We start from the raw sequence: 26980 nt of genomic DNA on the forward strand, positions 1-26980 counted from the left end.
GATATTGCAGTATATATTTCATCCAGTAAAGATATGTGAACGGTAAGTCTGTTTAAATGAAATTGTGTTTATAATGAACTCCATGTTTATGACCCAGTGTTCATGAAAAACACCATTTTAAAGAAATTGATTTTAGGGTCTCTTGGTGATTGTAATGGCTTGAAGTGACTGGATTTGCTGTAGTTTCTACCCACTTGTTAACCATATGATAGTAGGATAGTGCTGTGGGATTGCCATAGGATACCAGAAAGTTATTCCACGAGGACCTGGAAATCATGCACTCCCCTGAGCCACACCTGCCTTCATGCCAACTCTTCATTTAAAAAAAGAATTACATTGATTTATTAATGCATTTCTTTTTAAAAGTTAATGTGGAAGACAAGGAAGATGCATCACATAATTTTCTCAATACAATTTCCGAAGTAACACACAACTAACATGTGCCTATAAACTGAAGTTCTTTACTAAATTCTATGGTAGAAAAATGATTAGGGTGACATTTGTAGTGATTGATCACTACTGTAACTATCTGCCCTTATAAACTTTTCTTGTTACTTAGAGAGAGATTTTGACTTGAGTTTTATACACGCCAAATGAGCTACATGTATGATTGAATATTATATTCAAATACTATTAGTTAGTAATGCATAAAAATGATAGTGGAACCATATGGTGAGGGGTTATATTATGTTCAAAATACTGTAACCAGGGTATTTTGGAATATTAATATAATATTTATATTTTTGTTAGTAATGCATAAAAATAAAAGCGAAACCCTGTTGAGAGGTCTTTAAGATCCAGTCTGTAGATATGATGGGTATGACATGATTAGTATGCCATCGCATGATTAGTGTGTTGTCATGTCACTATTGCATCTATAACTATTGTGTCTTATGATTAGTGAGTGAGTGAGTAATAGGATGAGTTTGTGAAAAGATGAGTAAGTTAGCAACAGAGTAATTAAATGAGATGGTGTGCCTGTAAGTGAAATCGGGGGTGGGTGAGTGAGTGAGTAAGTTAGTTCATTTTAGTCACTTTTCTGACATTGTCACAACTTCCACTGATCTGCTAGAAGTCTGCTATCTTCAGTGCAGCCATGCAATGACCTGCTGGATGTGATCACACTAACTAACACAGTTTCAGACTGGCATGTCCCTGAGATATTAATGATTAAACTGAGTGTGAAGAATGATAGGGAGATATATCATACAGTCTTCAAAATAGGAAGCAGCAGTGGGGAAGGCGATGTCAGCCGTTATGTCCTGTGGAAACATTAAGTTGACTTTCTCATAAGCACTCATAAGAATACGAGATTGATAAAGGTGCAAAATATCAATCTTAGAAACAGTTTATAGTCGGAAAAATCAACAAGTTTGCAAAATGATCGAGGTATTTTATGTTGCCTTCAAAACCATACATCAATAGTTATAGCATAGATTTTTGAGTATGGGAGAAATGGGACACAGGAAAATGTTGGTTCTTAAAGACACAACTGTAATCTCCAGCAGTAGTCATAAGTGTTCTTCTTCAGTTCAATCGAACCGAACCGGCTCCGTGAGCTCGTGGTAGAGCATTTGCCTGAAGAGTGGAAGGTGCTGGTTTGATCCCGGGCCGTGTCATACCAAACGACGTTAAGAGATGGTACTAGTTGTTACCCTGTCTAACTCTTGGTATTAAAGGGCTAAAACAAGGACTGGTTGGCTTGGAGTCGTGGTATTCATGTTAAACTGTGGCATGGTATCTCACACACACACACACACACACACACACACACACACACACACACACACACACACACACACACACACACACACACACACACACACACACACACACACACAGACACACACACAGACAGACACACACACACAGAGACACACACACAGACAGACAGACAGACAGACACACACACACACACACACACACACACACACACACACACACAAACACACACACACACACACATGATCGACATGATGTGCAAACACTTTAACATTTGGACTACCTGACAACCATTAAGTTATTTGGTATTAGTTATATCATTAAGTGATCATCACCTTTTGGTTTAACGCTCTTTTCACAGTATGCCAATTTTATGATGGCATGTCAGCTTGATGTGGGAGGAAAGTCTGCACTGATGCAGGTCTTGAGCAGGGGAATAGTGCTGACAAACCTATAACATACTTTGGGTGAACCAGGATTCGAACCCACAATCATAGGCTTCTGGCGTTCCTAAGGGATGCAACTCTGCACAGTGAAATCGCCTTTGCCCCTCATTTACTTAATAGTAGCCTTAAGTTGTATACTCCCAATCGGGGTGACAAACAAATCTACAATGTTGTATGATAATTATCCTTCACAAATGGAACTGATGCAGCTGCTTTCTGAGTTGATGATGCTGTGATATGATGTTGGAATATTCCTGACAGTGTAGAACAGTCTACCCCCACTGTTCTCAGTCCCTTCAGACACTTACACCAAAGATATACAATTAATTGCTTTGCACCAGATTTCAAAAAAGGTAATCGCTATACACTCTTTAAAGAAATCGGAATATATGGTCATATGACAGAGTAGAAGAAAAGCTGAACAAACAAACAAACACATGGTGTTAGGATGGCAAAAAAAACCTGATGCCATTATCATAAATTAAAAAGAGTTTCAGAAATGATATGGAAGCACTGCAATAAATCTTGATTTCTTGTCAAAATGACTAATTTTGTAGAACTGAGCCATGGCGTTTGGATTAGCAGTGTTAATACTGTCATGATAATATGATTTGTATGATGAATAACTGTGTCTTGTATATGCAACTGAGCTGCCTGTCCGATAAACTACCTCAATGGTCCCTCTCAGGGTAATGTTGTTATTTCATTTTTCTGTCAGGACAAAATGTGTTTGGACTGATAATGTTTGAACTGTAAGACTCCATGTGAATCACATCACAGATAGCAATTGTAGTAAACTTGATATCTGTATAAGTTCACCGCTGTTTTTAATTCATAAGATCTGATTTCTTTGAACTATTTCATGTATTTAATGTCCGGTTAACGAAGCATCGGAATATAAGCACACTGTACACTGATTATCAGAGTTCCCCAAGAGGAGGTATATATTAAGAAAATAGGGTTTTCAGCCTCATAAGGAATCTGCAAACAGTTGCTCATCGTAACCTTTATGTAACCATATTGTAGGTTCTTCTCAAGTTTCAACATTCTCTTGATGTGCGATTGGTTGAAAATGCATCAATAGAATTGAGGAGAGAGAATTTGGCTCAAGGCAATACTTTGAAGGTGCTTCTTGAATGAAAATTATCACTCATTAAACCAAAAGGTTTGGTTTAATAACATAGAGTGGGGGTTTCAGAGTGTTGTTTTAATGAGGTCTCACAGAATTTGGCAACCATTTTCACCCCCATCAGTTATGATGTCTTCTCTGTGTTCTTCTGCAGAATTGGATGAAATGAACACTGGCCATGTTTGAAGCTAAGGTCAAGGTCATATGTTTCATTCCAAAATGGACACCTCTTATTACTAACTCAAATTTTCTTGACTTCACATAGCAAATTTTAAAAACAAATATTTAAAGTCAGAGTAAAAGGGAAAAGAAGTTTAAAGCTAATTTCTCTGTCAATCTAAATGCCTACATCTAGGCATCCTGTAAAAGCCATTAGTTAAGGGGGAACTGTCAGTTTTCAAAGGTTTTTACTCTTTTTTCATCAATGTGGCTTAATGGTGATGGGGTTTTCCACCAATTTCAACTTCATTTCAGTGAACACATTGAAAGACAGTGGAGGATACTATGGTGTTGTTTTAGTAGACAGAAGTTGGTAAATGTAGACATACAAGCAAACAATGTTTGAGAAAAAAATGAATGATTATGTATCTTGGGACATTTTGATAATCAACATGATCCCGTAAAAGGCCCAAGTTTGCCAAAGGTTAATTTGTCAATTATAAGCATCCTGGATTGGGGTGGCTTGCCATTTCCCCCTCTTCCCCCATTTAAAATTCACATTCACCTTCAATAACATTTTTGTAAAAGTGAATCACACATACAATGAAAATTAATATATTAAAAATGCGACCCCCAACCTCAACCCATCCACCCGTAATGTACCAGTCATTACATAGGGCATGGGTGGCCCAGTTGTGGAGGGCTCTGCAATGATTTTTATGAGTTCAGATCCCAGCTTCATGCTGATAAGAGGATGCATTGGTTCGCTGTGCAGAGTTGTCTCCCTTGGGCATGCCAGAAACTTATGATTGTGGGTTCAAATCCTGGTTCTCACGGATAATGTTTCTAGGTTTATCAGCACCATACACGTACTCGTGGTTTTCACCAATGTGACAAACTTTGGTTGTATCTCGCACAGTTGACCATCGGTTGTGTCTCACACTATTGACCACTGGTTGTATCTCACACTATTGACCACTGGTTGTCTCTCACACTATTGACCACTGGTTGTGTCTCACACTATTGACCACTGGTTGTATCTCACACTATTGACCACTGGTTGTCTCTCACACTATTGACCACTGGTTGTGTCTCACACTATTGACCACTGGTTGTGTCTCACACTATTGACCACTGGTTGTGTCTCACACTATTGATCATTGGTTTGTCTATTCATTCATACAGGCAGCTGTTTCAATATTGCTGACTAGTGCATTATCACTCACTCTTCACTCTCTATCTTTCCACATTGTTCACTATCAAAACAAAACTTTGCCTAGGAGATTGAGCCAACACAGCACATTTCTGGTAGTATATTGGTCTGACTTTCATCATGGACGTCTTGCTGAGAAGCCTCCAGTAACTGTGTTCTTTAATTAGAGATCAGTTAAGCAGAAACTTTGTGGGGACGATACACTGGTTGTGTCTCACACTATTGACCACTGGTTGTGTCTCACACTATTGACCACTGGTTGTGTCTCATACTATTGACCACTGGTTGTGTCTCACACTATTGACCACTGGTTGTATCTCGCACAGTTGACCATTGGTTGTATCTCGCACAGTTGACCACTGGTTGTGTCTCGCACTATTGACCACTGGTTGTGTCTCACACTATTGACCACTGGTTGTATCTCACACAGTTGACCACTGGTTGTGTCTCGCACTATTGACCACTGGTTGTATCTCGCACAGTTGACCACTGGTTGTGTCTCACACTATTGACCACTGGTTGTATCTCGCACAGTTGACCATCGGTTGTGTCTCACACTATTGACCACTTGTTGTGTCTCACACTATTGACCACTGGTTATGTCTCACACTATTGACCACTTGTTGTGTCTCACACTATTGACCACTGGTTGTGTCTTGCACTTTTGACCACTGGTTGTATCTCACACTATTGACCACTGGTTTTATCTCACACTATTGACCATTGGTTGTGTCTCGCACTACTGACCACTGGTTGTGTCTCGCGCTATTGACGACTGGTTGTGTCTTGCACTTTTGACCACTGGTTGTATCTCACACTATTGACCACTGGTTGTGTCTCACACTATTTACCACTGGTTGTGTCTTGCACTATTGACCACTGGTTTTGTCTCACACTATTGACCACTGGTTGTGTCTCACACTATTGACCACTGGTTGTATCTCGCACAGTTGACCATCGGTTTGTCTCACACTATTGACCACTGGTTGTGTCTCACATTATTGACCACTGGTTTTGTCTCACACTATTGACCACTGGTTGTGTCTCACACTATTGACCACTGGTTGTATCTCGCACAGTTGACCATCGGTTTGTCTCACACTATTGACCACTGGTTGTGTCTCACATTATTGACCACTGGTTTTGTCTCACACTATTGACCACTGGTTGTATCTCACAATATTGACCGCTGGTTGTGTCTCACACTATTGACCACTGGTTGTGTCTCACACTATTGACCACTGGTTGTGTCTCACACTATTGACCACTGGTTGTGTCTCACACTATTGACCACTGGTTGTGTATCCCACTATCGACCACTGGTTGTGTCTCACACTATTGACCACTGGTTGTGTCTCCCACTATCGACCACTGGTTGTGTCTCACACTATTGACCACTGGTTGTGTCTCACACTATTGACTACTGGTTTTGTCTCGCACAGTTGACCATCGGTTGTGTCTCACACTATTGACCACTGGTTGTGTCTTGCACTATTGACCACTGGTTGTGTCTGGCACTATTGACCACTGGTTGTGTCTCACACTATTGACCACTGGTTGTGTCTCACACTATTGACCACTGGTTTTGTCTCGCACAGTTGACCATCGGTTGTGTCTCACACTATTTATCACTGGTTGTGTCTCACACTATTGATCACTGGTTGTGTCACACACTATTGACCACTGGTTGTGTCTCGCAATATTGACCACTGGTTGTGTCTCGCACAGTTGACCACTGGTTGTATCTCACACTATTGACCACTGGTTGTATCTCGCACTATTGACCACTGGTTGTATCTCACACTATTGACCACTGGTTGTGTCTCGCACTATTGACCACTGGTTGTGTCTCACACTATCAACCACTGGTTGTATCTCACACTATTGACCACTGGTTGTATCTCGCACTATTGACCACTGGTTGTATCTCGCACTATTGACCACTGGTTGTGTCTCACACTATTGACCACTGGTTGTATCTCACACTATTGACCACTGGTTGTATCTCACACTATTGACCACTGGTTGTGTCTCGCACTATTGACCACTGGTTGTGTCTCACACTATTGATCATTGGTTTGTCTATTCATTCATACAGGCAGCTGTTTCAATATTGCTGACTAGTGCATTATCACTCACTCTTCACTCTCTATCTTTCCACATTGTTCACTATCAAAACAAAACTTTGCCTAGGAGATTGAGCCAACACAGCACATTTCTGGTAGTATATTGGTCTGACTTTCATCATGGACGTCTTGCTGAGAAGCCTCCAGTAACTGTGTTCTTTAATTAGAGATCAGTTAAGCAGAAACTTTGTGGGGACGATACAATCAATATCATTGTTAAAGTTGACCTTTATTCAGATTAATTCACTTTTGGACATCTTGAGAACTACCGTGAACAAATAATTAGTCATGCATTGACTTTCATTGTGTAATGAAGTCTGGTATATGGTAAATACCATCATGAAATTCCAGAAGATGGGAACACCGTTGATGAGTTTGTTGGTTTGTTTGGAATTAAAGGGATAAACAACATATATCGTTTGGTTGACTTTCAACACCATTAGTTGTACTTGCACAGATTAAGGGCAAACTTTGTCTACTTGTAGGCCTATTTGTGCCCATTTAAGGCAATTATCAGACACCTCTATATATGGTTTGTTTGTTTTTTGTTTAACGCCACACTCAGCAATATTCTAGCCATGTGACAACCATATGTAAATAATTGAGTTTGAACCAGACAATACAGTGATTGACATCATGAGCATTGATATGATGACATTCATCAACCAACCTGACCACCCAATCCTGTTTGGGCCTCTTACAACAAACTTGGGTTACTGAAGACCACTTCTTACTTCTTACCCAGATTAAATGCAAAAAATGCAAGTGGTCTTTGCTCGCATAAATTAATTATGCATTTATTTCTCCAAAATGACTATCAACAATAAGACAGCCTCACTGCATAATCTGAATATAAACACAAACACGGTTTATTGAGTATATAACAATGTTATTCAAAGAATAGGAATAACACAATGGGCATTGCTGGGGTCAAGAGATCTACCCACTCGTGTCACGCTTGTTGACACCTTCTCCGCATACCAATCCGTGAACTGTTGTTGATTCAATTATTTTATTGCCTTTGAACTTCCTTAATGCCAGTCAACAGAGTAAGCTTATCGAATGGTGTTGTTTTTAGGAAAACACTGTCTATTGTAACACAAGTTTCAGTTTGATAGAGGATGATTTTAGTAGCAAATAAATTACACCTGATAAATGTTGTATTGTAGTATTCCTTGAGGTGAGGTGAAATGGGGTTTGACGTCGCGTCCAAGACTAATACTATTATTATTGCTGCTTGTACTAGTCCCGACTAATGTTGATTATAGAGCTAGCCCACTGAGATACCATACCACAGTTTAACATGAATACCCCACTCAGACACAGTATACTGACTCCGAGTCGATCCGTCCTTGTTTTAGCCCCTTAATGCCAAGCACCAGGTAGGGTACAGGTACCATCTTTTAATGTCTTTGGATATGACGCAGCCAGGGATCAAACACCAACTTCCAATCTCCGGGCGGATGCTCTACCACTAGACCACAGAGACTATCCCTTTTCCTTGGTACCTTGTTTTTGAGTGTTTTGGGTTTATTGTTTCTCTCTTAGTAATTCAGTACTTCAGTCAGTTGATGATGAGGTCAATGAGGGAGAGTTGCCTAAATACTGTAAAGTCTTCAATTTATTCAAAATGTGCTTGAGTTTAGTGCAAATAAACAGAGCATATCATTTGGAGCAGATCCTGGCTTCATAAGGGGATGCAACTGTGAAAATGCAAATTGTAATGTAGATCACCATTAAAGATCCAAAAAATAGCAGCTAGTTTGAGATGATTTCAGACACAAAACTTGACTTCATTCATTTTGATAAGAAACTGGCTCTTTAAGGACTCACTGCGAAATGTTTCATCAAAGATGTGCTTTTAGGGATTTTCCTTAGAATATTCGGCTTTCTCTTCTGAAACAAGTATGGCTGCTGCTTCTGCTTTGCTTATAAATAGGATGTTTGGACACACATATTTCGTCTTAAAGAGTGAATTAGGCTGCTTTGTGGGAAAAAAGGGATAGTCCATGAGCATATTAATGTGTAGGCACATGTCCATTCGGATGTCTTCAAGCAAATAGATATCTTCAAAGCATTGAGATTTCTAATAATCTCCATCCAACTTCTACATCTGCTTTTGTTTTTGCATTGCGGATAAAACATGAAATTACGATTTTATATATCTTAATTATCATCTCACAGAGCAGGCCAAGGAACTCAGACTATGGAAAATGCAATTTCATGACATTCATTGCAGACTAAATTTGAATTAGTCACAAGATTGACTGTATTTTTTCACTGTGGCCAGGCTGTATCATATACAACAGCCAGACAATGTTCAGTTAGGTGAAATGTTTCGACCATGCTTCATTCCAGTCTTCCTCAATTGGCATGTCATATCAGATAGAGTCAGTTAAGGAGAACATCATGTGAGTAGCTTAAACAGTGGATAATTACATGGCTTAGGAATAGAGCATTCAAATTGATACCGTTTGCTTGAACACTGGATACCATTACAAAGTTGTAACTCACATTATTTCTATTTTGCAGCTTCATTTTGAATAACAATTTAGGAAATATAAAACATCAACGCCAGATAATTATCATTTTTGATTAACTGAAACAGGTTCCATTGGGCATAATATGCAGAATTGTTGTGAAGAGTATCTGAAATGATCACTAAAAATCAGTTTTGACACCAGGTGTTCACAAGATGTCTGTGTAAGTAAGTGTTTGTTGCCTGACACTGCACAGTAGTATTCCTGCCATATGATGTCTGTAAACAATCAAGACATTTACTATTTTGTTGATCTATTAACTATATGTTGATTTTGAGTTAACAAGGGCAAGTAACTCTTAACACAGCAAGGATTGGTAACTCTCAAAAAACAGCAAGGTTGGTTAATTCTCAACACAACAAGGGAGATAACTCTAAATACAGCTAAGATTTGTAACTTCACTCAGAAAGGGGCATAATTCTTAACCAGCAAGGGGGATAATTCTTAACACAGCAAAGGTTGGTAACTCTAAATACAGCAAGGATTTGTAACTCTTCACACAGCAAGGGGTATAATTTTTAAACCAGCAAGGGGGATAATTCTTAACACAGCAAAGGTTGGTTACTCTATATACAGCAAGGATTTGTAACTCTTCACACAGCAAGGGGTATTATTATTATAGCAAAGGTAGGTCACTCTAAATACAGCAAAAACTCTAGACAACAATTTTGGGTAACACTTAACACAGCAATTGAAGGTAGTGCTTAGCACAGAAAGGACTGGTAACTCTGCAGCACAATTTAATCTGAAAAGCTGTCGCCAATCTCTAAAGAATCTCATACCATTATTTATAGTGAATGCTTTAACAAACAAACTGTTTTCATTCTTTACAAGTTTTTCTTTTTAAAGTTTTCAGTGTGACTTTTACCTAATGCACTCACTTTAAACATTCCAATGAATTTCTTCTAGACAGTCACGTTTTCAATATAATTCACTACTTAGCTTTTAGCTTCATTGAATATATTTTTAACAAGCTGAAACATGTGTTTTGTTCTCACCCTATTTGCCTTGGAATAATATGATGTCAACTATTTAAGAAACACCTCAGTATTTTGTATTTATTTTTAGAACCTTAATAATATTCAAATTTACATTTGACCTTCTAAATGAACCAATAATAAACAAGCATGAGTTATCTCCCCTTGAAATTTGACCTGTCACACATGACACCTAGTCATTTTATAATTGATAGGGTTAATTCTCCCATGAGTATTTAACCCTATGAATTTTAATAGACACTCAAATTGTATTGTTAACAAATTCTTAAAGCAATCAATCATCACTGACTCAGATTTTTTTTCAGGGTTTTGAATAATCTCTAATGTTTGAATAATGGATTGTTACAATTGTATTATGAAGACCACTGTTATTTTTTAGCATAGCCTTTATGGGGTTAATGTAATTACTTGTAATTACAGAATTTTATTAGATTAACAGAAGATGATGCCATAATTGAGGACAGGCTGAAATAATGCGAGAAAATTAGTTCTGTATAATCTGTTTATCACATAAATGAACATGTATATTACCAAAATCAACAAATGGCTGTTAACAATCAGTTTTGTATTTTTTATTAATAATTATAATGTATGAAATGAGATTGTTGGGTAGTATTAATATTTAACAAGAAGAGAAGTGCCATACATTCTTACATCATTATTCTGTTAGACGATTGCTCTGGTGGATTTATCTAATAATGGTGTACGGTTCATTGCTTAGTTTAATACCGTGAAAGTTAGTGAAACGGGTTGACACACTGTCACCATTTACGATTTCATGATCAAAACTCCTGAAGTAAATTGGGGAGACATGTCTGTAAGATGGCTTGATATCAGTGTTCGAAATAAGCGCCTTGCCTGTAGGCCTGTGGCAGTTAGATTTCATGTGGGGGCCTTAGTTTCAAGGTTATATGGGTCTTTATGGCCTGCAGTGAATTTATGTGTCACAATATGCTGCAGTATTTGAAATGAGGGTCTGAAGAGTTTAGTCAGGGCCTGCAGCTTCCAAACATGGCTTGATGTACTGCATGGGTTGTTGCACATGATGTCAATCACTGGATTGTCTGGTCCAGATTCGATTACTTTCAAGCTGCCATCATATAGCTAGAATATTGCTGAGTGCGGTGTTAAACTACATACATAGTGAGAGTATATAAATGAGTACCTGGCTCTTAGAAAAGGTCTCTGATTCTGGAGATACAACAGATCCAGTTGCCAGTGACCATGGGTATACATTTTTCCATATGTTGGTTCTGTTGATACATGTAACAATGCTCCATGAACTGTTGTTTTTTCCATGGCGTGTTACACTTTAGCTTGGTGTGATCGACATTGGGCAGAGAGGGAATTCATCACAAATCGCTCGCCTAAGATACTTCAAATCACTGTGCAGAGTTGCGTCTCTGAGACAGATTTGCTGATGTTGTGTGTGAAACGTTCATGGGTTTCAAAGTCTCCAACTTTCATCACTTCATCTTCTAAGGCAAGCGAATTAACTGACTATAAAAGTCCAGTTTCCACCCTTGTCAAACAAGGCTGGAATTTTGTGGCTCGATTATAGCACCAACAGTGGCTATTATGAGTTATGTCCCTTCTAAAAGTCCCTTCAAACAAAATGGCAGAGCCTAGTCAAGACAATCTTAACTTTGGTGTGATTGACATTTGGCATTAAACAACCAACAAATGCTGTGAGCAGTTGTAAGGTAGGAATTACATGAGGAAAAAAATGGTTTCTTTGATTGTTTACAACCAACCATTCAATCAGATTGACTCAAACTTCGAAGAAAGAGATTTCAGTTGATCCATATATGTTTTTTGAAGATGTAGAAACACAGTTTTTGAACGATGATACTCTTTAGCCATTTTCTGTTAAATATGGTTAATAATTGATCTCATAAGTAAGCAGCTTGGAGCCCTGTATTGCTGCAAGAAGAAACATTTTCTTTTCACCGATTTTAAGTTTCCTTGAATCTACAAAGCAGTTTAAAAAAAACCAGCAGTGTGTCACACTACCAGAGACAATAATGTATAATTGTGAATGTTTTTTGTTCGTTTGACCTTTGAAAGACAATTGGTCATATTAATTATATGTCCGTTGATATTGTTTACAATATCAAAATAACAAATTGAAACTAAATTTTCCTCAAAACATAGCATTTGTGAGATTGTTTTATGCCAAGAAATGATTATGATAATACAGGAAATATGAGTGAAAATATGTCAATTTCAAGTATATACAACAATACTACACACAACATATGCTACTGTGTTGAGATGAGTGTTAATACTACAATAGTGCCTTACGCTGTCAATAATTTTGATAGACTTACAAAATGGTTAGATGATAAAAATGATGATCATATACCTATAATAAACCATTTGTATTTGTCTGTGATACATCTGGTTCAGAGACACATTACAGGGCTTGATTTATGCACCAGTGCAACATATTATTGAAACGTGCAACCTAATATTTATGTCTACATCCACAAAGTGCATGTGAAAAAAAGATTCAAATTTGTCCTTGACTAACCCTTACATTTCCACAACACACTCGATACCTTTGAGCTTTTTGTACCATACTACATCTCCAATCCCTTTTTAGGGTATAATCATGCTTTCTTGCGCTTGACATCATCGAACTGTGGGTACTACAAGATTATGTGCACATGTTCCTGTTCCGTTTTCCAGCAATACATCATTAATATGTGTAAAATCATGCACAGTCATCAGGGATCAGAGATGATTTTTATTTACACTATCTTATGTATCTATCTTGTCTGTTTCCATCTTGATAAATTTATGCAAACTGTTATTTTCTGGTGCAACTTGGTTTTCATGTCAACATGGTGCAAGTTTCTGAAATCAAGCCCTGCATTTGAGTATTTTCCCCCCACTTTTCATAGGAAAATGAGCCTCCTATAACTCCCTCATAATGAATTATCAAGGAATTTGGATATGGAACAATGCAAGGATACTAAAAAATATAAATTGTTGGAAGGTGAAGGTACAGCTGATCTTACGATTGCAATACTATGCTGTGTTAGTGGTACTAGTATTGCAAGGATATTGTAGTTGTGGTTTTAACTTTTTCGATTTGAGTGAAAAATGAAATACAACTGTCAATACTCCCCTCACTAAACAGAAAGCTAGTTCCTTGGAACCTTATTAGAATACACATTAAAGTCCAACAGCTCAGTGGAGAGATCCCCAGAGCAGGACCATGCTGTCCGATTACATGGCACCATTCCACAAAGCGGTCTTAGCGCTATGACTATTGTAAGCCAGTGTTAAAGTATGAGAGTTACGATCACCTCAGCGCCAAGATGTCTTTGTGGAACGGGGCCCTGAACCTGAAATATACACATTTGCCATATTGACATATATACAGAAAATTTGTTGTTAACTTTCTATTGAAAAACTGCAATCTTTAGAGAGTGAGTGAGTGAGTATGGTTTTATGGTGTGCTTGGTAGTATCACCTTGGGGAACACCAGAAATGAGGCATTGAAACCAGTTCTTAGACATGACATCAAACACTTTAACCACCAGGCCAACGGAAGACCAGAAAGGGGCTTCATACATTGTACCCATGTGGGAATCAAACCCAGGCCGTCAGTGTGACAAGCAACACTTTGACAACTTGGCCACCTGATCACGCCCTAAGGAGAATTGAAATGTGAGATGATAAGAAGTATGAGATATGAATGAAACATAAACCATCAAGAATTCATTTGTTGAGATCAAAATTTGAAAAAGTGTCTTGTGAGTTCAGTCTGCTTGATTTGTGACCAGCTGACCAGCTGATGCTGACCAATCACTGTTTATACAATGGTCAATTGTAATACAGACATAAGACAAAATGATTCTGAAAGTTTAGAGGTAAGGTGAGAATAAATGAGGTGAGGTGAGGTGAGGTGAGGTGAAACTGGGTTTAATGTTGCGTCCAAGATTATTGCACTTACATAGCGACATGCATGCACATGTGTGTGTGTGTGTGTGTGTGTGTGTGTGTGTGGCTGCTTTATGCTGCTTTGTAGTGCTAGGTCACATGTCATGAATTCCCCACTCAGACACAATATAGTGAGTCCGAGCTAACCAGTCCTTGTTTAAGCCCCTTAATGCCGAGCACCAGACAGGGTAACAACAAGTACCATCAGAGATCAAACCTCGGCCCTTTCGCTCTCCAGGTGGAGGAATAAATGAATACCATGGAAGTCTCCCATGCAGTGAAATATTAAAGTTCATTCTCATGATGGATGTGATAGTGTTACCTTCCATGTTGCAGTTGTTCCTTCAATTACTTCCCCTGGTTACACAGATTATTTAACATAATGTTTAATAGCAGAGTTACGATAGCACCAAATCCAGGGATATGCATATACTTTTTCCAAAAGAGCATCAATGACTACACATTGTCATTTTAGCTTCAATGCTCCCTTTATGAATATTTTTCTAGTTTTGTGAAAGAATGAAAATTTATTCACATTGGAATGTACGCATATACTGATTATATTGAAATAATGGCAATTTTTAAATAAAATTTACAGTTTCCTGACAGTTTGATAGTTGTTAATCAGTGAAAAGTGCATGATAAAGAATGTGGAGACAATATTTTGATAATTTTATGAGAAAATTACAATTTGTGTGTGTAATAGAATATGTTTTTATTCAATGTTGGGCAAACCACTGTACAATTCTAACTGGTCATTTGTTTTCTTGGATTTGTTTTTGTAGACGGTATATTTCATTTGCTATTTAATCTAATTTATCTAATTTTACTTGGATAAATATTTCCCATTTATCAATGTACAATGCGTATATTTTCTTATAGATACAAACTAGTAAATCAATAGATCTTCAGGACCAAGCATGGTAAATAGACAGTTGAGCCACATTTCAGTGGTATGGAATAGAAGCTGTCATTGAAGTATGCTTGTTCAGGGCAACTGTATGGTTAATGATGGCCCTGAATATGTTGACATGACATTACTTAACGTAATAAAAGCTGTAAAAGCAGGGTTGGGTTTTACTGTTATCATGTTTCCTTGGCGGTAAGTTTGGTAGTTTATGATTTGATTTTAATTCTTGTAGATACTTTGAACTTAGTAATCACATACATTCAAAATTGATGAATATTTTATTGACATTCACGATACATTTGTTTCAGATAATATTAACTTGTAAGACTAATTTCTTATAACCTTTTCACACTATTAAATATGAAATATTACCACAATAACTGTGTTAGGTTTTAATTCTGATATTAATTTTCTTTCCCCATGAGTGGAGATGTATCCTTTGTTTACATGTACGGAGTATATGAGGGCCATTACGCACAGATACGATACTCTGAGTATACCCAATGGTGTCTTTATATCCCCACAATTCCAACTGAATATTTTTAATTTATTAATAATACAGCATTCACATTTGATATTATAAACCTTTTGTCAAACATAACGTTGGAAACAATTTGATAACATTTTAAGATGATTTGATTAGTTTAACTGGTAATATCTCCACTTCACTACTGTGCTCATTGAAATAAACCGATTCATTAACACGCTTAAGTATTTGGTCCCGGATCTTGTTTATTATTGCTGACATCTTATTTTTGTGATTCTTCTTACCAGAACCTTAAACACAAAGGCACAAATTTTAATGCCTCTCGTGTTTATGCTCTTTCCATTTGGATTGGATTTAACATTCCAAGTTATGATACTGAGTATGGGTGCTTTAATTTGAAATTGGCGATCAATAATTTTGAGTTGAAATTGACAACTATCCTTTGGTTCGATATCAGATTTTTGAGACCAGTCATTTATAACCAGATATCTTTCCGATTTTGCATCAAAATTACACCAATCAAAATTTAGTGCTTGATCTTTGGTCAGAGCCTGCCAAGTTTATTTCAAATTTTGAAATGAACATTGAAAATTTAAGAAATACCCTCTTTTTGAAGCCCACCCATATTTTGGTATCATTTCTTGCTTCAGTTTCAATTTAAGAAAAAATTGAAATCTAATGTCAAATTTTAGAATTTGAGAATCATTCAAATTTATTGTTTCTGATTTGAAAATGATTACTGAAATATTAACAAGTCTGTTTTCAATAGTGAAAAATAGTGTTTATGATGGTTTAAATGAAAATGAAAATTGTTTCAACAAATAGCTCGAACAAGGATTTAAGGTTGTAAAAAAAATTCCCACGTCTGAAAATTATGTAAATTAGAGTGAAGAATCGTAGGATCCTCCAAACTCAAGAATTTCATGGTTTGCACGTTCTGTGCAGCAAATTGGTAACGGTGGTTGCAATGCATTTCTACAGTTGCAGCACTAGCGATCTCCCTCAGCAGCTTTCTTAATGACATCGCTGGTGATATCAAATTCTCCAACGTAAAACCACCTAAGCCACACTTGGGGCCCCACTCTAGGTCTTTTTCCCTGGCGCTCAGCACTATAGCGGTGGAGAGATTTTTCATGGAGAGAAGAGAGGGAGCCCTATGGGTGTGATTTCGGAGTGGTAGCACCCCTCAGGCGAGACTTGTTGAGTAATAACTCCCAACCCGTTTTAGAAAACCATGTCAGTTCCTGCCTAGCTCAAAACAGGGACTCAGTGAAGACAAAGAAGATTTCTACACATAGATTTTTACTTAACTTTTCTTAATTATGATGTATCGATCTTTTGGCAGTCCGGAATGCTACGCTGGACTGAATATGACCGAAAGGCACCAAAGAGAGGATTTCAGCCTCTGGACGCCAATGCAGGTAAGCTTTTCAGCCTTTTTTCTCTGAAGAGTTCGTCACTAAGAACCCCCTATGTTGAGAGAGCGGCTCGGGGAATGTTCTGAGGGGAGATTGATTTTGATCTCAATGCAACCATTACACAAGTGTAATGAGAAAACTACTGATTTCAATCAACTTTGTTAATTTTTAATTCTGTATTTTTATTTATTTCAAGATTTGAGAAATTTGGATAAGAATATCGACATATGCTGTCAATTGATTTCTATGTTTATGGTGTAGTTATAAACCTGGCAGGGAAGATGTGCTGTTTTCAACAGGGTGAGGTTAACTGAGGATTTTTTGGAATTGTTATTCATTGAAATAGAAAAAAGACCTTCCCTGATCATGATTCTATCACGAAAATTGAATTCATATTCATTTTATGATTTGATTACTCTGAATTAAAAAATTAGGAAATTATGCTTTTGGATGATTTTTGTACTTGATTTCATATCAAAATTTAATCTGATTAAATACTTAAATCCTTCAAACAAAAATATTCCCTGCGAGCAAGGTCATGACGAAATTATTCTCCTGTAATGGAGTACAAATTGACTTGCTATGTAAACCAAGTTTCTTTTCTGGCATCCCAAAAATATGAGAGGTTTTTTATCTGGAATAAATTCATTCCTTTCTGGAATGTCAACTTGACTTGAGATAAATGAAACTGAAATGAATAGTTTGTTTTGGTGATAATGTCAATATACATGTACTTATTTAAATGCTGTCAGTGTGGTACTTCACACGTTTATAACAGTATCTGCTAGTTTACTAGTTATGTCCTTATAAGGTTTCTAATATATACAAACCTATCCTTTCATAATTTAACATGTTCTTTTCTAAGGAAAATAACATGTTATTTTCTTGCTATGGCCTTATTTGTAAGAAGATGTAAATACAATATTTTTCTCTCTTTTTTTGTTGTAAATTGTAAAGTTGTCATAATGACTTAATGTTTCTGTATGCTGAACCATATACATATTTTCTTTTGTGCAAGGGTTTAATTATCAATTATCTTTGCTTACATCATTTAGAAAAATAATTGTTTCTAAGTTAACAAATCTGTACTTGTTTTGAAATTTGATGTTTGCTCATCAGTTGATAATTTACCCAATCATACTTGGACTGAAATTATTATTATTAAGGGCAATAGACAGTTTCGATTTTTTCCCTGAGGCATTTGAATTTGATGTAAAGACCTGTTTTAAAATATTCATATATATTATCAAATTGTGTTTGTAAATAATTCTTCTTCAACTGAAATATAGTTTTATTCAATTATTGGTCCTTTTTCAATGTGACAAATGTTTTTTTTAAATCTAGACACAACAAGCAACTATTTCATGGATCAATTGACTGCATATGTCCCGGTATAAGATTAGAAGATACAAGTTTGGTTTCTGTGTTCCTTGTTAGCTCACCTTAACCTTAGGTTTATGTGAGCCAAGTCACGGCACATTGTCACAGCACATTGTCACGGCACACTGTCCATCCTCTGTTTTCTGTGATTTGTTGATTGTTCCCTGTCATCCATTTTAAACATATTTTTTTCATTTCCTCTAAAACCACATGGCCTGAACAACCTTACATGGAGCATCTAAGTAATTTTGCCTTTAAACTTGCTCACAGTCTTTTATACAGTTTGAGACATTGCCACCATTGCTAACTCAGTCTTGTATGTAATTTTATCAGGACATATTTACTGACCCTGGGGTTAACAATAATCCCTGACTCAGACATTTCATATGTGGTACATACAAAATATATATCTACATACACTTCAGGTTTCTACATATTTGGATATTGTACAAAGCAGTAATGCCAACATATTTTGAAATCATTGCCTAAACAACAATAACACTTGTGAATTAATTCAAAAATATTTTCATTATTAATTGTTCACAGAAATATTATCTGATAATGAACATGTGCGCCATATCGAAGTTGCCACTTTCTTTCATTATCAATCAGAATTTCATTACGCATTAATATTAATATTAGTTTGGTGTATAAATTGATTAATCATTGATTGATAAAGGTTTTGATTGTTTGAGATATTATTGCAAATTATATGCAATGTGATAATTAATATTTTCAATAAATCACAGAAATTCCGATGAGCTACAGACGCGACTTACTATCTTGTCATGATGCATGTTTCTTTTATTAAAAGAAATGCATGAGTTGTTTTGCAGCATGAAATTAAAGATAAATACTATCATTTTACAGAAAACTTTATTCTCGTATTAAAGATTCTTAGAAGGAGTTATTTTTGCAGTTTTTGACTAGCATACAAGCATACAAGTTCTGAGATATTCACTGTGAATCAACAGAAATGAAAGATGTATATTTTTTAAGATGCTTGTCAAATGATACATTGTATTGATCAAAATAGCTGTTTCTTTTGAATAAAGATATTGCCAATACAAGAGCAAAGAAATCAGTATACTTATACATGAATAAATATATTACTAATTACAGCATATTATCATTGTAGAAATCTATTACATCAATCGTCATATAGTCAATCTATACATGTGTTTGTATAGAGGCAAATCAGAGCTTAAAAGTCTGTTTGTTTTTCACCTAAATTGATACTTCTGTGTGTGTGTGTGAGTACATGTGTGTGTGTGCCTTTGTGAGTGTGTGTCTGTGTGTCTGTGTGCCTTTGTGAGAATGTGTTTGTGTGTGTGTGAGTGTGTGTTTGTGTGTGTTTGTGTGTCTGTGTGTTTGTGTGTTTGTGTGCCTGTGTGTCTGTGTGGTTCATTAAGAAAGAAACAATAAAGCTGGAACACTAAGAAGCCATGCTTAATGGACAAATATTTTTGAATATGAATATTCGATATGAATATGTCTACAAATAAATTCTAAAGTTACCATTATTTATTTATTGTGTCACTCAGGAGAAAAATCCTATAATGCTATTTTGATAAAAGTCACATGATGATGATGATGATGATGATGATGATGATGATGATATCGAAGAAGAAGAAGAAGAAGCAGAAGAGCATCAACTGAAATAAAGATGATGTCAAATTTGATCAACACAATAAAGCCATGTTGATTCATTTTAACAGTAACATCTTCACCTCAAATAATAGCAGGTATTTTTAAAGCCTAGAACTGAGACCCACATTACAATAATTCCTCATGTCATGCCAGGGGAGGGTTGGGGGAGTTGGTGGGTGGGGGGATAGGGAGTGTTACATAATCATATGATGTCGACAGGGAGGAGATTACATGGCAGGTTTAGGTGTTGCTTGTGAAGATGAAGAACTGTGCTGGGTTACCCAGAAGAAAGTTAGGAAGCCCATTCTTGCATTCTGTGCTGTGATGTTACTAGATTTATGCTTAAATCCAACTCATCCACTGTATATCGTCATCAAAAAGTTGAATTATATAACCAAGGAATTAGTATGGGAAAGAGTCAGGAAAGAGGAATGAGTTTAGGAATCTGTCTAGAGTCGCGGAGGAATCTCTTGATCCAAACCTGTCCCTGGTTCCATGTGAAGGTGGACGTTTGAGTTGAGATGGCCATTTGTCCTGCTAGATCACAGATCATAGATGTATGCCTTTATTATGTCAGTTGGTATCATGCAGTATTCAGTGATATATATCATGCAGACAGCTGTAGCAAAGGATATATCCTATCCTGATATCTATCATGCAGTAAATAAAGATTACTACCACACAAACTCTTTTGTCAGTTGATATCATGCAGTTATTAATGACAAATTACATGCAGAATCCTTTATCAGTGAGTGAATTTAACAATGCATCACAACCTTTCTCAGTTGGTATCTTCCTGTCCATAATGACATATTACATGCAGAATCCTTTATCAGTGAGTGAGTTTAACAATCCATCACAACCTTTCTCAGTTGGTATCTTCCTGTCCATAATGACATATTACATGCAGAATCCTTTATCAGTGAGTGAGTTTAACAATCCATCACGACCTTTCTCAGTTGATATCTTCCTGTCCATAATGACATATTACATGCAGAATCCTTCATCAGTGAGTGAGTTTAACAATCCATCACAACCTTTCTCAGTTGGTATCTTCCTGTCCATAATGACGTATTACATGCAGAATCCTTTATCAGTGAGTGAGTTTAACAATCCATCACAACCTTTCTCAGTTGATATCTTCCTGTCCATAATGACGTATTACATGCAGAATCCTTTATCAGTGAGTGAGTTTAACAATCCATCATAACCTTTCTCAGTTGGTATCTTCCTGTCCATAATGACATATTACATGCAGAATCCTTTGATAGTTGGTATCATGAAATATTATGATATAATGCTGAAAACAGTTAAGGACAGTTAAGTTAACCGATTCTTTCATATTACTATAGTGTCCTTAGTTTTGTCGTATATGTAACCCAGTTGTCACTTGGTATGCTGTTAGATGGGATTATCTTATCACATGATATTTTGATGTGTTGTAATATCTCTTGTTGTGTTGTTAGCTCACGTGAGCAAGGTATCTAGTGAACGTCTGTGCCATGCTTTGCTTGTGTGTCATGTTCTGTCATTTCTCTATGCCTTCTAATATCTGCTCCACAAGAACGTCTGGACCAATGAACTTGAAGCCACCAATGATGACAACTTATTGTTTTTAAGATGTTCTGATGTTTCATACGGCTGTCAGATCAGCCATTAAATTTTGTACAGAGTGAATGAGTGAGTGAGTGAGTATGGTTTTACGCCGCTATTAGCAATATTCCAGCAATATCACGGTGGGGCACACCAGTAATGGGGTTCACACATTGTACCCATGTCAGGAATCGAAACCGGGTCTTTGGCATGATGAACGAATGCTTTAACCACAAGGCTTCCTGACCACCCTTATTTTGTATGGAAGTGTAGTTAGCGTTATTCCTTTGTTAAATTGTTGTGACACATCTTTTCACATTCTCTTAAATCTCTCTCAGTTTTAGTTTAATTGTAGAAAACTACCAATGTTGTAATGATGACGTGTGCAATAGTATGATTATGAATTTGGTCATTTTTGTCCAAACTGAAAAATCCAAATCTCACCATGCCAACCACATTTAAGATATTTATGTCAACAATTTTGCAGAATTGAAAGTAAATTTAGTTTGTAGGTATGATGAGCTGCTCAACAGATTTTAGATAAAAAAGGTCAATCTTTACCTTGCATCGACCTGTAACTTAGACAATGCAGTAATCAGTATGTGCCATAAGTCATATAAAACAAAATAATATTGGACACTATGCAGTCATTTTGGCAGATCTTGAATTTATGTATTAAACTTCTCATAATAATCTGTTTTTGTCTGTTGTTTGAAGTTTTGCCTTTGATTTTTGACTGGACCCTCTGCCAAAGCTTTGTTTACTGCAGCTTTGACACTTTTGTTCAAATTCAATCAATATTTGCACTGATGCTCTGTCAAGGTAATTGTTACCTGGTGTGTAAGGTTATCATATGCCACGTATATTGTTTAGTCTGCAAACCGTGTTCCTCCATCTTGTTCCTTCCACTGTTGTCATGAGGAAGCAAACCTGTCATCTCACACTAAACATGTCATTATTATCATATAGTATCCTGAGAATTCCTGACAGCATAACAACCCCTTGTGACAAGACTACTCTTCTAGCTTGATGCCTGAAGTTATTAGTGGTAGATCTTTAGATTTGGTCAACACTTGAAGCATGACTCCAGGTAAGCTACAATGCCGTGCCATGGCACTAATGGCTAACTTAATTTAGTTCAGCATGTGATATGAAGTGTGTTATTATTTAATGTCACAGTGTCCTTGGGTATGTTGTTTTGTGTTGTCAGATAAATTTGTGATGTTTTGGTTGGCTGTGTCAGTTTGTATATCTTAATGTCATATTTGTGTATCTTAATGTCATCCGGTATAGGAAACACTGAGGCCCAGAACGTCACAAAAAAATATTTTTTTGTAAATAATTGTCTCTGGCATTTCAATGTGAAGAGTTGTGTCCCTTGGCTATATTAGGATCTGCTTTCAACAAAGTAGCTTCACTCCAACTCAAAGCTAACAAACTGTTATAAACTTGAAATTCTGTTCAATGTGGCATTACATATTTATCACTAGCTGCCACAAGTATTACACTAATGTGTTGCTTAACAAAAAGGAAATTCAAAATCACCAGTGGCGTCAACAGATTGAACCTGTCCCAAATCTTCTATTCATATACTTTATGCATGAACTGAACAGGTCAGGTATGCATGATATAATGCACAGTTGAATAGAGACTCCACCCAAAGGGAGACGACAGATGCATGTGATATCGAACATACCACTGCATTAACTGGCAGTTCCAATGTTGACCAATCTCAGAACCCTATGTATTGACAATGCATTAAAATTAACCAGAGTATCATTTTGTCAAGATTGAAAGATTATATCCATATTTGTTCCTTAAAGTAACAATTTTCTTTGTTGAAATGAATAAGCATTGGGAACCCATCACTATTACTCCAAAAACTCACCGTCATTGATTCTTGCAGCTTTATATTTTTCTGCACTGTTTTGTTACCACTGCACCATCTGTTGAATATGTGACTGCTGTCAAAGCACAATCAGACTACCATATCACCAAATGCAACTAAACCTGCCTACAGCCATGTCCTGTCCATGATTCAACTTTTGATGGTTTCATATCCCAAGATGTCGTCTTTGTGTAATTTTTGGCAGCATTGGAGCACTCATGTAAGTAAAAACAGAAGGTTAGCGTTCATGATTCAAAGTCCTCTTACTTTAATTGGCATTTTTGCGACAAGTGCTTAATGAATAGATTATGAAATAGGACAATTCGCTGATGATCATTGCTCTTTGAAAAGTCATCTGAAGCAGTTATATTTCTTGCCTGAGAGCATCATAGGATATAATTTAGTAATTGCCTATTACACTTAACGCAGTAACAAGTTATTTTCAGGGGTATCACATTGCTGCCCCCTTCGGTTAAGTGTTCTCATCTTCAGCCACATAGTGGGAACCAGCGTCCCATCACTACCGATACAGACAGATCTGTGCTTGTTTTATGGTTGGAAGTATCTAAATACGTAAATGAATTTTTTTTTATTGGGAACAGAAGTGAGAAGATAAGTTATTTATCTCCAGTTTTGTTATTGTTAATTAAAAACATATTGACAAAACATATTGATGATTTATGAATGAATATTCTCAGTTTAAGTTCAGTCACCTCTCTTGTTGCATGTCGGCCATGATGAGCTTTTTTTAAATCGGTGATCTGACCTGTGAGATAGATAAAGATAAAGTGACCTCTAGATATTTAGTATAGTTGATGCTGATTTGATTTCATGGTATGTATTTTATGCGTGAATGTTGTTGTATACCACAGTCAATAGACTTTTATAAATATCATTGACTGGTTATGCATCCATGTATAAGTCATTTTGAGGTAGTTGCATAGCAAGTGAATGTATGAGTAAATGAATGAAAGAAGGAAAAAGAAGTATAGGGAAATATTGAGATACATGTATATATTTTTGTCCACAGTAACGATATCTACGAACCACAAAAATACAACAAACAAAAATGCACAAAGGTGTGATCAGTGATTATTTCCATTTGTGTTTGAATTTACACCAACAATGCCAGGCTTGCACAAAATCTTAAAGGTATCACTGGCTTAGATGACATTTAAGGTAGATGTTACACAAATATTTCAAGGACTTGCATACTCCTCAGGGAGTTGAAAAGACAATCTGGACAAACTGTTGACAAGGTTAAAGATATATGGTATGTTTTGACCCTGATTAGGCAAGATTTTGTACTGTTCAGAGAAACAAATGGTACATATATATCTTTGCTCACTTTCATTTATTTATGAAAAAAAGGGTAATAAATAATGTCTTTGTCGTACTCCTTGCCCAGATGTTGTATATCAATAGATGACACTGCTAGAACTTATAGAAAAGACATATTGATATTTGGACACAGCTTACGAAGAAATCACTTTTCCTTGGAATGTTCAGTACAAGAATGCTGTAGAATCATTCAAACTAACTTGATGTATTATTCTTTCTGTTTTCAAGAAATGTACTAAAAGCAGAGTCTATTGCATAATTCAGACTTTATCATGAGCATGTGTTTATGAATCACTATCAAATAGTGATGTTACCAGGTGTTCACAGAACGGTGAGTGTATCATGTGCTACCGATGGCATCCATCATCAAACACATGCAAAAGCAAATCTTTTGTTCACAGAAATAACCAACTGATATAAGTGAATAAAAGTTTCAAAGTTAACCTGTAATCAAATCATTTAAAATGGCAAAACACTAATCAGGGCTGTTATCTGTATAATCTAAGATTATTGATTTTATACAACGTGACAAAACCACTAACTGTACATTTTTTTTGTATATTAAATTTCAATAAAAGCAGAAACCATGAAGAAGTTGTGTTAATAGATGGTTCATAAACTATTACTGTAATTAATTATGAAATAAAACAATTCATAATTGGTTCATATTCTCAAACTGATAAATGTGTGTGATCTCCATGGTAGACAGTAAAGATGGGTTTTAAAGGATTGTCTTCACGCAAATATATAATCTGATTGAAATTTATATAATTATGCAGGTACATGCACTCATACAAAATCTATAATATTGCCATTTTCCAAAATCAACATGTTTATAATCAGCAATGTGCATACATTATTTCCTCCTGTTTTTTGATGGTCGCTATTCCTGTAAAAACAGATATATAACATAACAATTTCTTTATGCTTAGCAGTCCTGAGTTAATTTATCAGGCTGGCCTGCCAATAAACAAGAAATAATGTTGTGCCTAGTGATAAAATCAACGCACAAGGTAGATGAAGAAGGGCTGCTCATGGTGAATCTTAGATGGTCCTACATAAAATACGCTACAACAGGCTTAATGTGACATTTATTTCACATTTGGCCATTTGATTTCATTCAATATATTTTTAGAAATATGATTCTGGGGTTTATTTGATCATAAAATTTGGGATAATTTGAAACATATTTTGTACAAGTTATTGCAAATCTATCAACTTTGCTATGACAAAGTCCATAAAAAAATATATAATTACTGTCTCAGTGATGGTTTTAATCAGAACAGGTCCATTTTTTAGCCATGCTAGTCAGATAAGAGGTAAATATGCTTAGTTTATGATGAGAGCGTGTGATGTGGCACACTTTTCCTTCATCTTGTATGATGTAACATTGCAGTTAAAATGTTTAGCCTTTATGATTTAATTTTAGTCTGTGTATGTTTTAAGTTAAGAGAATATTAGGTTTATTTACAATACTTTTTTGACTTAAATGAATTTGTTTCAAAATATGTTTTTAACATTTGAAAAGTGTGATTATATATTTAAAATTAGAATAATTTGAATTTTTAATGTCTTCCTTTCATTGAAATGAAAATGCATGATTCAAAGTTATACCACGTAATATAAAGAAAATATTGTCAATATGATAAGAATCAGGAAATATCATGCTACCTTTATTGATAATAATTTGCTTGGTAAAATAATGTTGTTTCTTTATTTTAATTTAGATCTTGACTGCAGAGATGAAAGCAATATAGGTTCCATCGATCATCAAATGTTTCAACTGCAATAACAAACAAACAATAAAGATAGCGGTAAAATAATTTAATAAAACAAAAAACATTCATTCACTGCTGAAAATATACTTGCTGCCATTCCATAAAAGGCTGATCTTTTATTACAGAATCTTTTATTACAAATTTCATTTTTTTTCATTATTTGTGTACCAGTCCAAATTTTATTCACATTCTTGACCTCACAAAGCAAAGAAATACCTTTTGAAATGTCTGATTACACACAACCTCACAGC

General features: G+C 36.0%; 1 protein-coding gene across 3 annotated transcripts in view; it reads left to right on the forward strand.

The window, feature by feature from the left end:
- LOC139470700 (zinc finger protein rotund-like) overlaps positions 1–26980 on the forward strand; it is a 396945-nt gene that overhangs the window by 161968 nt on the left and 207997 nt on the right. For all 3 annotated transcript variants that reach the window (XM_071252955.1, XM_071252956.1, XM_071252957.1), the window contains exon 2: positions 17027–17102. In XM_071252955.1, the coding sequence (XP_071109056.1) occupies positions 17027–17102 (76 nt within the window). The remainder of the gene's footprint in view (positions 1–17026; positions 17103–26980) is intronic.

Source organism: Haliotis cracherodii, unplaced genomic scaffold (assembly GCF_022045235.1).
Source record: "Haliotis cracherodii isolate W230 unplaced genomic scaffold, xgHalCrac1.p SCAF_21, whole genome shotgun sequence".
Lineage (NCBI taxonomy): Eukaryota > Metazoa > Mollusca > Gastropoda > Lepetellida > Haliotidae > Haliotis > Haliotis cracherodii.